General features: G+C 38.2%; 1 protein-coding gene and 1 long non-coding RNA gene across 5 annotated transcripts; one reads left to right on the plus strand and one right to left on the minus strand.

Annotated features, from left to right (window-relative positions):
• The first annotated feature begins 2,826 nt into the window (after window positions 1–2,826).
• LOC111904566 (uncharacterized) lies at window positions 2,827–7,722 on the plus strand. 4 transcript variants are annotated; one of them, XR_008225223.1, is made up of 9 exons: window positions 2,827–3,341; window positions 3,627–3,689; window positions 4,354–4,421; window positions 4,513–4,664; window positions 4,958–5,065; window positions 6,646–6,706; window positions 6,798–6,987; window positions 7,056–7,209; window positions 7,453–7,722. It is a non-coding gene; the product is annotated as an uncharacterized LOC111904566 (long non-coding RNA). The 4 variants fall into 4 exon arrangements; XR_008225222.1 differs by having other exon boundaries at window positions 3,627–4,421; XR_008225221.1 differs by lacking the exon at window positions 2,827–3,341 and having other exon boundaries at window positions 3,361–4,421; window positions 6,646–6,717.
• Window positions 5,721–6,693, minus strand: LOC128127148 (AP-2 complex subunit alpha-2-like). Its single transcript, XM_052765544.1, has 4 exons — window positions 6,620–6,693; window positions 6,446–6,552; window positions 6,270–6,374; window positions 5,721–6,188 (listed from the first exon to the last, which is right to left on the minus strand). Exons 1-4 carry the CDS (start codon window positions 6,626–6,628, stop codon window positions 6,098–6,100), a joined length of 312 nt encoding a protein of 103 aa, XP_052621504.1. The 5' UTR covers window positions 6,629–6,693; the 3' UTR covers window positions 5,721–6,097.
• Window positions 7,723–12,888: the final 5,166 nt, after the last annotated feature.

The following is a 12,888-nucleotide window of genomic DNA, read 5'->3' on the forward strand; positions in this document are numbered from 1 at the left end:
CATATCATAACAATTTATACTGCATACTGCATCAGGCCGTGGCCCGGAACATAAACACATACACATAGCACATAATACATGTCTGAACCACAAAGGCATCAAACATACTAACTACTACATCGGACCGAAGTCCGGAAATTACTATTAACTGGACGGGCCGGCATTGGCCTTAGACCCGCCCCTACGGGAAGGAAACTCACCTCGTAAGCTAGCGGATGAGAGTGCGGCTCGGAAAGCTAACGGCTGCTGCTCCTGAATCTCCTCGGCTACAAATCCATAAACACACTCAATCAATCACTAGCACTACACTCAGGGTAAAATGACTCTTTTACCCTTGGTCAAGGTTGACTTACTCAGGGCTGACTCGCCGAGTCGGGATACCCGACTCGCCGAGTCCTAGACTCTCCGTTCAACTCTTACCAGCTGTCACTCGTCGAGTGTGGCATCGACTCGACGAGTATCCTCTGGATCCAAAAACTCAGATGATCTTCATCCGACTCGCCGAGTCAGATGAACAGACTCGACGAGTTGTTCTTAATCCTCAAGGAGATTGCCTTGGACTCGCCGAGTTGTATGAACAAACTCGCCGAGTCCCTCCATTACTGAGTCTACTCTTAACTCGCTGAGTCCACACCCTAACTCACCTCGTACACTCGACACTGAAGAAACTGAAGAACTCGGGACTCGCGACCTGACTCGTCGAGTCGTTCCTCCGACTCGCCGAGTCGCCGCCATGCAACAAATTTTTACTCGATTTCTCTTGAATCCAACACATGCAAATGATAGATCTAGGTCCATTAAGCTGTTTTACCACGTAAAGTTTCCAACTTTACGTGCACAACCACATGAATGAGGGAAATAAGACTAAAATATGCACAATAAGGGTAGATCCATGGCTAATAAGCAATGTAACTCCAAAAAGACAGTGGATCTGGACTCTTCAACACCCCAACACTCAGATCCAAAGGTATTTCGGCTCAATAACACAATCAAGCAAGCATAAAGCTTGGAACAAGCATCAAATAGCCCTTAAAAGAGCTCTAATGGAAGTTTAAACATGAAACCAGAAGAGAACTCCGAAAATACCTCAATAAGTTCACACTTGATCTTGGATCTTGGCACTAGAACTCGTTTCCTTGCTTCCTTCTTCTTCTCCTTCTTCACTCCTTCACAAAATGGGACAAGATCACTTATAAGCTCACAAGAGGGAGGTTTAGGGTTTTTCACAGTGCTCTCAGGGGGAAAGTGACGGGATGGAGGCTATAATGGGGTTTAAATAGTGAGCAAACCCGGGGAGTTAGGGTTTCACCCAGACGGACGGACTCGCCGAGTCCAGGATATGGACTCGCCGAGTCGCCGGCTCCCGCGTGCACAAGATGCGCGTCCTAACTCGGCGAGTCAGGCTAGAACTCGCCGAGTCCCTCTTGAAAACTTAGCCCAAATCAAATTAATTAACATACCGGAAACGGGTCGTTACATAAACTTTGGTTTTAACAAATTCACATGGATAGGAACACATACACCGTTTAAATCTAAGTGTCATAAGATTTCCTCCTTCATGAAAATGATTGTGAGGAAATGCTTTCACTAAGAAAGATTTTAAGAAGATAGTGATTGTAAAATTGCATTCTCGAATTCGACTATGGTTACGGTATCCCTTTCCATAATTTGAATTGTGAGGTTTGGCAATTAGTCTTAATTGTTTAGACACACATATGAACTATCGAAGGCAAAGGTGTATATGTTCAAGAAGCCTTGATAAAAGATTATCAAAGCACTAAGTATTAGAAACATGAACTTAAGAAATTCAATAAGCATTGTTTTTCTGAAAGTTAAGATGTTTATGAATACATGTCGAAGCTAGTGGGAGCATAAGTGTTATGTTTTATAATAATCATCATCATAGTGGGAGCATAAATGTTATGATTGTATGATTATTAAGGCACGTATTGCAAGTTGGCAATATTAATTATAGAAAACAAGAGTTATACCTTGCAAAGTAGTAAGGGTTATAAAGTTGTTTTGCTATAATTAAGGGAGAGAATATTATGCTTCATTTCAAATCTAAAGGCTTAGGTTGAGAAATGTACATAGTGTGTTCTTAAAATTTCGATTATGATTACGACATTCCTCTTCACAATTCGAATTTTGAGAACATAGCAAATAAAACATTATGCGTCGTGTCCCATACGCTTCGGGTATAGGATCGATTGCAAATGCTTTAATGTTTGACCATTCTAAAATTTTCCAAATGTCTAGCGCATTTAGAGGGAAAAGGGACTAGAATCGGTTTTGACTAAAATAATTAAGCAACTATCAAAGGACAATCCAAAGTTCGATGAGGATTGGTTGCTTGTGAGTAGTTGGAAGCATGGTATTGAATGGACCATATCGACATTATTATGAATAGAAAAGATTCTATTAAGAATGAGTTGTCATATGGAAATTATGGAAACACTACAAGAAAAAAGGCCTTTTACGACGCGCAAAATACGACGCTCATTGATCTATGTTACGCAAAGGAGAGTGACATTAGAAAAATGTCATCTCTTCAAAAAATTTAAGGATAGAAGACACGCATTATTGCGCGCCCTTAAATTAGTGTCTAAAAAAAACATGGAGGGCACCTATAATAAAATGCGCGTCGTCTAAGGGTGTCGCTTTATATTTTTTAATGGAACGCGCGTTCCATCCTTTAATAGTGGGGGAAAGGGGGAAATGAAATTCTGAAAAAATTAAAAACCCCGCCATGCTCTCCTCTACCTTCTTTCAATCGTTCTTCTCTCTCTCTCTCTCTCTCTCTCTCAATCAATCAAATACCAAAAATTGACTATTGTTGGAACTAGGGTTCCGGTTCTTAGTGAAATCGAAGGTTTTTTGGTCACCAGGCCATGAAATTGATCAAAGGGGTACAGTTTAGAGTGATTTCCATATCAAGTAGAACAGTAGCTCCATTAAAGTCAAGGTCTCGAAACTCCATGGTCAATCACCATCAACATTCTACTTCTTTATTTGTTCCAGAGGTTTGTCTTCCTTTATTACGAGTTTTATAACCTTTTTAATCAAACTCAATTATCCCTCGATACCTAATGTTATCTTTTGCGTTGTTGCTTCTGCTCTGTTCTTCTTGAAACCTCCCCACACTCTCATGTCGAAACATAATTTATGATATCAAGTTGGAAATCAATAGAAATGGCTATGAAGGTCGGTTGGGTTGGACGATTCTCTGGAGGATGAGAGAGATTTGGACATGGCAGATCGTAGGGCTACAGAGATTGAGCTTGATACCATGGAGGGTTTTGCGTCAAGGGAAAAGCTCCACCATCATCTCAACGACCAAGGTTGGTTAGGGTTTCTGTTTTTTTTTCTGTTTTTTCTTTTTCTCCTTCCCCAGTTGAAAATTCTCTTTGGTATGTGCTATTTCTCTCTCCAGCTTCTCAGTTTTTAAGATTAATTGTTAGTGGAAATAGGTTTTAGATTCATTGAAATGTTCTCTTTTGCTTCCTTTTCTCTAATGAGCATTATTTGTTCTATTTCATATCTAATTTATATGGTCTGATTCTCTTTTTGTTTATTGGGTTTTATGTGTTAATCTGTGATAAAAATAAGTTCACTTTTTTGTGCAGGTTTCTTGACTTGAAGTTTAGTTTGTCTATCATATTTAGAGATAATAAACGAGTCTCTGGGAGGTATGCAATGAGCTTTAAGTAGGTCAATTAATAGATCCCATGAATCCAAGTGCACCACTTGCATGAGTTGGATGAAGTTGTGGGTTACATGAGCCTGTGTTACCCTTTTGGGCTAACTGCCTCGGTTCTGTTTGGAAGACATCATAAGGCCATATTACAATCTCCAAAAAAAACTTTCCTTGTTCTTCTTTGCTTTAACTTCATCAGCCTCCAGATCTAATATTAATTTTTCTCTTAGATTCAGAAATTGATAAATCTCTTAAACAAGGTTTATCCCATTTTTTTCTTCAGTAGTGTAGAAAGACATGTTGCCAATATATACGGTTGTTGAATTTTGGAGTGCGTGTTCATATTCTTATTGTGTTCCTGGAAACCTTTTGTCACGATACGCTGAAATCTTTGTTGGATCCTGTAACATTAACATAGGTAATGAATAGAATGCACACTGATAAGTGATATTGGTAATTTAGTAATTTTAAAAATAGGAAAAATATTGGATATTACCTTGAACAGCAACGCCATTGCACCTTATCTGAAAATGAAGACAAGTAGTATATTGTGTTGTTACTCTCGAGTTAATAGTTACACATGCTTATAGAAACAAATCTGATGATGTTTAAATTAGTATGACTATCACATTTGTTGCATGAAATTATTCTTACAGAACCAACTCTGATGATGTTTAAATTAGATGAGAAGCTGAAGTTGATAGAATCTCGTCTGGAAAGCAAAGTATTTACTAAACCACCTCAATACTCAACCCCTTTTACATTGTTTTCATCATATTGTTACATATAACAAGATACACTTTTTGTTATTGTAGAATTGAGGGCCCACTTCAGGCTTACATCCTCGTTGACGTACATCACGTGATATTCCTCCGGTGTGGAGTTAAGAATTTGGGGGTTTCTTTCAAGAAGCAAGTAAAATGTACAGCAACTAAAGTTTACTTGGTCTCAAATTCTTCTTGCCCAGGTTGTTTTTCTTCCCTCATTGTACTTTTAGTTTTCCCGCATCTTCTTATAGTTCCGAGATGCTTTCCATGTGCTTATAAGCTTGCTGGTGTTTACAAACTTATTGGCACGCATAAACTCATTTATATCTTGTAATCAGCTTCATGTTTAATAAGAATATATATTGCGCATTTTGATTGTAGTCTGAGGCTTGTAAGGTTTTCAGGTCATATTGAATTAAAACTGCATAGGCTAAGTTGATGAACTGTTGTGAAGTGTATGTTGCTTTACGCTAATATATGTTTATGTTTTCAGGTTCCAATGGCTCCAAAACAGCCAAACACAGGACTCTTTGTGGGTCTAAATAAAGGGCATGTTGTCACCAAGAAGGAATTAGCACCTCGTCCTTCCGACAGAAAAGGGGTAAGTAACAAATCATGATATCTAAATTGTGTTGAGTTTCTTTTGGTTAAATTAATGGTTGTGTTTCTTTGGATTATATATAGAAAACAAGCATAAGATCACACTTCGTGAGAAACCTTATCATGTATATTTGAGATCTTTTGTCTTTAAAATAAAGGGCTTTGAATCATACCTTGAGCTATAGAACTCAAACGGAATCACGGGTGCCTATGATTCTGTTTTCCATCAGATCTATAGTCATATTGTAAAAATCATACCTTGAACTATAGAACTCAAACGGACCCCAAACCAGTTCCCAAAGTTCACAAATTGAGTTGGCTAACTTTCTTAAGCAGGCCAACCTCACTGGTAAGGACTTTATCTATGTGCAAGAATGGAATCTTTGCTGTTAGGTCTGATTCGGGTCTGTTCTGATATGTCATTTTGTTTTCATCATTTATAAGGCTTGGAAAAGGATCCAGAGTGATTCCAAGTTTCTATATGTTCCTGATATTATGAATTTAAGATCTGGAGCAGATGGGGTGTTATTTCCAATTATAAATTGGTTAGAATTGATCCAGACTCCAGATCAGTGGGCAGCCACCAGCTTTTACTAGTGTTGTGATTGTCCACAATGTGAATTTTATATCCGGAGCTTGGGAAATGCTTTTCATTCAATTCCAACTCTGAGACTTTCATTTGTATGTCCTTTACTTCTCTGAATTTTGGTATGGACGAATTCTACTTACAAGTTGGGTAGAATTGGCCAACCTCACTTGACTGTCTTGTTGGAGACAGAAGTGATACACCTTTTTGTAAAATTCATATTTAATTCATCCTTTGGAGTTAGAAGGAGTTCTTTATAGTTCTGGAATCCTGAATAATCATAGTTTCCTATAAAATTTAGTTAAAGCTATGTTTCTGTTTTAGATTTTGGAGTAAATCCATTTTGAACAGCAGGTCTGTTTTAGAGACCTTGCTGTGATTACTCTTTTCTCAACTCATAGCTTCATTACTTCTCCTTTCTAACCTTTAGTCCTTCTAAGATGGGTTTTAAAAGTTTAAAATTTTTGCAAGTGTGCTATTGAAAATGAATAGCTGTACAGCTCTTTGTTGTATCTCAGTATCAATGCATGTTTCATATCTGTCAATGTGTGTGAAATTAAATATTATCAAATTTTGCATATACAAAAAAAAGTGTAGCTCCTATTTATTATAAACTCACTTGCTGAATATTGCCCAGATCTGGTTTTGTAATTCGGGATCTGGTGGTTGAGAGTGCATCAAAATCTTTGCGTATGTTGAGAGAAGAATGGATATTGTTGGAGTCCTGTAGAAACAAAAAAAAATAGATGATGATCACAAAAGAAAACATAGATGTATAGAAATAGAAATACTCACGATACAGTAGGAAGCTTCTCATGTATAATGACAAAAATGTCCTTTGGGCTACACCCAGGTCGTCTGGCCAAAAGATGGCTATATTCTCCAAGCAGATAAGCGCTAACCTGCATAATGACATCAGCATACAGTTGTCTATATTTGTGTAGGAAATATAAGATATAATCTACATACCTTCACCATTGTCTCATGTATTGCAGGCTTATCAAGATATTCTCTAGCTTTGAGAGCTGCATAAGGCTAATGATTAAAAAAAGAAAAGTGAGTCAGTAGTAAGTCCTATGAACTTTAATAATGCAGATACCAATCTACATTCTACAATACCAAATTAATTAGAATATTCATGAATCAGAATGGAGATTCTAAAGATCATCATCCAAATGCACCAAAATTTAGAGTAAGATCGAACCACTATTAATGAAGGTATTCTACTGGGCTAGGATGCTTGTTGTTTGGATATGGAGCCATGGAAGAACTTGGACCCTTCCGTGTTAACAGTGATGGAAAAACACTCTACCCCAACCACTATGCATGGAACAATGGTAACAAAAATTCCTTTAATTACTATGTCCCATTCACATCACTTATAATCTTAGTCCCTGTCTTGCAGGTGCATGCCTAACCCTATAAAACCTTTGCTTTTGAGGTACTAACTGTTTTCTCCTGGAATTTTTTTTGCCTGAGATTTTTTGCTGCCAGCTATCCCTTCGGGACCACTCTTATGTATTATGTTAAAAGCACCAATTCAGAAATTTGCTGATTATGTAAGTCAGCTTTCCTCTTCCTTTTTGCTTTTTATTATTTATGCACCCTTATGCCACAAATCTCTTTATTTATCATACTAAATATGCAACCATCCCTTATTTTACTCCTAACTTGTTGTATAATTCATTCATGTCAGCTGCATATATGTTGCATCAATAAATTGGTAAAAGTAGACATGTGAATTATGCATCTGTTATCTCAAATCTTACATTTATTTTTATTTCTGTTATTGTTTTTTCCAGCTTTTAGGTGTTGGTGTCAAGCTTGTTGGCAATACAGTGTGGAGTACCCTCTTTCATCAATTCTTAATAGTGATGTCACGTGAGAAATCATTTTTCTTTTTGTTAAACAAGTCTTTATTATCATGTATTAGGTCATACCATGGGTAAAAACAGCCTTGCCCCTGGTTCCGGGGTTGTCACAAAATACTTGACTTTTTAACTTTGTTTGTGGTTTCATTTAGTAATAATCCTTCTGAGGGGGTGTTTGTTGGGCTGCTTCTTTCAATGTCATTAACAACAGTGGTAAGTAAAATCTTACTACTATGAACCTCTTTTGCTTAAACCTACCTTATTGACCTGTAGCTGATTAAACATTAAATTAATTATGCAGGTTTTGAAGTTTTTGATGGAAAAGAATAGTGTTAATGCTCTTCATAGAAAAGTATGTTGGTATTTTAGGAAATTTGGCTAATAATTTAGTTAATTATATAAAAAATGTTGAAATCCTACATTTGTCTACTATTGGAATGATTATTTGTAGTATTACATTTGTCTACTATTCGAATGATTATTTGTATAACATTAACTTTTGTGCAATGCATTGTATTATTTGTATATGGTATTTTATTTTCCATTATGTGACATAAAATGCAAATTTAATATGAAAATAAGTAAATCCATAAATATTTTTTTTTAATTTAAAATTACGATACGCAAAAATGTGTGTCATCTTCATTTATGACATGGCCTTTCTTGACAGGGGCTTTCTTGATACGCATTGCGTGTCATTTAACACGCGCGTCGTAAGGTTACGACACGCGAATGCATGTCGTCTTCCTTTATGACAGGGCCTTCCTTGATACGCATTGCGTGTCGTAACCGCGCGTCGTAAATGCGTGTCGTAAATGCGCGTCGTAAATGCGCGTCGTCTATCTTTATGACATGGCCTTCCTTGACACGCATTTGCGCGTCGTCTGAGCCATTTACGACGCGCAATGAGCGTCGTAAAAGGCCTTTTTTCTTGTAGTGAAATGATTCCATATTGGATGGACCATATCGACATTATTATGAATAGATAAGATTCTGTTAAGAATGAGTTGTCATATGGAAAATATGGAAGCGTGTCCATATTGGGAATTGCATATTGAAAATCTATGTCTAGATTAGAAACTTTTATGCAAAAGGATGTTCAAAGGAATGTACTTTGAGTGAGAGACATCATATCTAAGGAATTGTATTGTAACAATCTCCGATAGAGGACTTTGTAATATCGTTGGCAATAGTCTTTGTGACTTTTTGTGCTATGACATTACGAAAAGGATCATTGCATAAAATGTTAGAATCTAACATATTCTATAAGTGGCAAGAATTTGATATTCTTTCACTTATGAAAAAGGATTAGGAGTTGTGAAATGAGAATGATTGGAAATGTATCCAAGTTGATCTATTTCACAAAGTAAGAACCATAGGTAAACATTGTGTGCATGCTAGGAGCATGGGACAAGTGTTGTAATTCAAGCAAGAAGTTGATTAACCGAAACAACAAATAATGAGTAATCGATATGGTGATAAATAAAAGGTGTTTTATTTATGATCAAAGGTTTGAGGCCATATGGGATTAGTATTATTCTTGTGTTTCACTTTGCATGTTTTGACTTCCAGAATAATTGAGTTTATTAAGAATAATCAAATTATTCGAACGGGCCACAGTCGTTCATATGTTGGAAGTAGATATGGATGAAGACTGTCGTGAATTGGTTTGTGGATTATCTAAAAGAGTATTAGACATAAGCAAATGTTTGCTGCAACGTTCATGAGTGCTTATGAATATGAATTTGAGCATTGGATTAAACCCACGCTCACTTGGATCACTCCATGAATTGTATCACGAGTGATTGGTGAGACGATAACATCTTATATTCTTGAAACTGAGATGTGTGAGTTGTATCTTGCAAATCGGTTGCACATTGATAATATGTAAACGCACTAGTAACTTGGTGTTATAAAACATATTGTTGTGTGTGATTTGGTTAGTGAGTGCAAGCAAGCATTGTATCAAAGTTTATCCGTTCCTTTTATTCAAAGTAGGATAAAAGCGATATCTTTGGGCCCCTCGATGATTTAGTGATGACAAACGTAAATGCTCGGCCGGGCTAGGGCTAATTTGATTTGTTCAATTAGTCAGCCGTCATAAATCAGGAATCGAGATATAGTACAAAGAGAATGATTTGAAATCACATCTCATATGATATCTAGAATGGAGGAATATATGATCCCTTATCTAAAGGACACACGTATCTGATATGATCAGAGTTGACAGCGGCTTTGGAAAGCTACGATTGCAGATCAGGATCTGAAGTCATACACAGAATAGTTATTAGACTTATCCAAGTGGGAGACTGTTGGATTAGTGTCTAAGTCCATAACTATTATGGTATGTACTTGACCCGACGGTGCATGGTCCTTTTGGGTTGCCTTCACCAAAGCAACTTGATAGGATGAATTATGGAGAGAAATGATTAAATATGATTTATTAATATATTATGGGAATAATATAATAAAGGAGAAATCATATTTTTTAATTATTATTAGTCAATAATTAATTGGTAATTAGTTTTGTGACTAAAAGAGATTAATTAAACTTAAGGGACTGAAATTGTAATTATAAGATAATTGCAATTTGGGCCATGGATTGTCTCGAATCAAGGGGTGCACAAATTCTAATGGGAAACCCATAAGGAAATCGTCCAAGGGCTTGATTAAAGGAGTCCATGGGTTGCTTAGGGCTTAAGCAACCAAATTAGGGTTTCCTTGTTAGATAACCCTAATTGCCTCACTATATATAGATCCCTTAAGGACCAAAAACGTGGACAAGCTTCTTGCTAGGGTTTCACACGAGTTTTGGTAGCGTCCATCCTCTCTCCTCTTTATCCTCTTGCTTATAGTGTTTGTGAACCATTAGAGGAGTGACACTTGTGACTCCAAGCCTTCCAAAGTCAATACAAGGAGATTTGGGATTGTTATTGCTACATAACAATCAAGGTAACATTATAAACCTATTCTCATGATAATATGATTATTTGAATGCTAGAGTTAGGGTTTATAGTCTTGGATAACTTGCATGTACAATAGAGAAACCTAGATCCAAGCATTAGGGTTTGTATGAGCACATAGGATGTCTTATGACTAAAACCCATCACAAACATCATATCAAAATTTTGTATCAAAACCATGTATCAAAATATCAAAGTCTAAAATATCCCAGGCTGAAAACTGTGGGTGTGTGCCATGTAGTCATCCCAAGCTCTTCCATTTGCTACCGGAAGTACCTGAAACCAAAACTAAAAACTGTAAGCACAAAGCTTAGTGAGTCTCCCCAAACTACCACATACCATACACATATAACATGTAACAAGGAGATACTGGCCCCGCCCGCACTCATGGAGATACGGGCCCCGCCCACATTCCGCTTTCTAAGAGTTACGGACCCCGACCACACTCCGCTGGCTATGAGATACGGGCACCGCCTACACTCAACTAACTAGGAGATACGAACCCCTCACACACTTGGCTTCTATGAGATACGGGCCACGCCCACACTCAGCTACCAAACATGCATACAAGTATCACACATACAACAAGTATCACTAAATCTATCAATCAGTCATATATATTCATACTCAAATAAAACTGTGAGATACAGGCCCCACCCATACTCGGTTACTATGAGATATGGGCCCTACACACACTCGACTACCATGAGATACGGCCCCCTCCCACACTCGGCTACTAAACATATATATGCGGACCGACCTTGGTGCCTTCGACCCCTTCTACTGGAGGAAAACTCACCTCTCAAGCTGTCTGCTGAACTCTCATGTGAGGAATCTATGATGACCACTCCAACGACTCCCCGACTATCATCAACACAATATACTTAGTCAAAAATTTGATATTCTTTCACAGGGTAAAATAACTATTTTACCCTTGGTCATAGTCAACATTCTGATTGACTCAACTCGCCGAGTTGGTCTATCAACTCCCCGAGTTCTACAACTCAAGAACCCTAAAATCACGATCCAACTCGCCGAGTCATTCCCCCGACTCGCCGAGTTCTCTGTCCACTCATAGTCGCAATTAAGTGAATCAACTCGTCGAGTTTTGCTTACGTAGAATCGGGGAAACCAGTCTCAGCTCATCGAGTCCTTCCTTGGAATCATTGAGTTCTTCAAACTCTAAGTCCAAAACTATGTACAGCTTGCTGAGTCATCTCCTAGACTCAACGAGTTCACTCATTAACAGAAAGGTCTGGGGAATCGCGACCCGACTCGCCGAGTCGCATGAACAACTCGTCGAGTTCCCCAAGATCTTACTCCATTCAGACGATTCTGATTGGGTTCATTGCCTCCAAAGCATAGATCTGGACCCCTAAGGTCCTTATGTCATGTAAAGTTTCCAACTTTACATACATGCTGTGGGGCATTTAGCTCAAAAGGTCTAAAAAGGTGGCTCATAAGGTGCATGGGACTCCCATGGCCATAAAGTTGGCACCTTTATGCCATGGGGTCCTTCAAGGCCCTAGATCTACAGTAGATACACCAACTCATTCTTTCACTCATGAATGGTTCCAACATGAACTCCAAAATGCCCTAACTACCCTATAAGAAGATCTAGAAAACAAATGGCCAAGGTTTAGACTTGATTACCAGAAAATGGAGGAAATGTGTAGTTTCTTCTGGATCTACAACCTTCTCTTGGAGTCCTCTAGCTTCTTCTCCTTCTCACAAGCTTCAAATCACACCAAATTACTCAAAAATGGTTCACATACTCACACAAAGCTCAAGCTCACTGATTAGGGTTTTCTTGACAATAGGAGACGTCGAGGGAGGCCACAAAGGGGTGATATGATCTTTAAATAGGGTGTCAAACCCTTAGAATTAGGTTTTCATTCTAGCAGCAATCGGGGCTTCCCAACTCATCGAGTAGACTTCAAACCCCGCGGCCCTTTCTATCTCCACTCGATGAGTTTGGGGCTACCAACTAGTCGAGTTGCCTTGTGAGATTGATTAAATAAATATTTAAATACGTACTAGGGACTTGGGAATTACAATTCTCCCCCACTTGTCTTATAGTTCGTCCTCGAAGTCTGCTATCTTGAATAACTCTGGGTAGTGCTCCCTTATTTCCTCCTCGCACTCCGAAGTCCATTCAGAGCCCTTGCGGTGCTGCCAGTGCACCTTTACTAGCTTACCCCTCTTGTTCCTTAGCTCCTTAGTCTTCTTGTCGAGAATAGATACTGGTCTGTCGATGTATTTCAGGTTGTCATCAACCTGAATATCCTCTAAGGGTACCACTGCTGATTCATCCACTAAGCACTTCCACAACTGATAAACATGGAAGGTGTTGTGAATCTGGCTGAGCTCTGCTGGAAGATCTAATCGGTAAGTAACCCGGCCC

Source organism: Lactuca sativa, chromosome 7, assembly GCF_002870075.4.
Source record: "Lactuca sativa cultivar Salinas chromosome 7, Lsat_Salinas_v11, whole genome shotgun sequence".
Taxonomy (NCBI): Eukaryota; Viridiplantae; Streptophyta; class Magnoliopsida; order Asterales; family Asteraceae; genus Lactuca; species Lactuca sativa.

What these genes read in the sequence shown, in the direction of transcription:
- LOC128127148 (XM_052765544.1), bottom strand. An exon ending in GAGAAGCTTCCTACTGTATC is followed by an intron (nt 6,375 to 6,445) that starts GTGAGTATTTCT and finishes TTGTTTCTACAG; the next exon opens with GACTCCAACAATATCCATTC. An exon ending in ATCTGGGCAATATTCAGCAA is followed by an intron (nt 6,189 to 6,269) that starts GTGAGTTTATAA and finishes ACACATTGACAG; the next exon opens with ATATGAAACATGCATTGATA.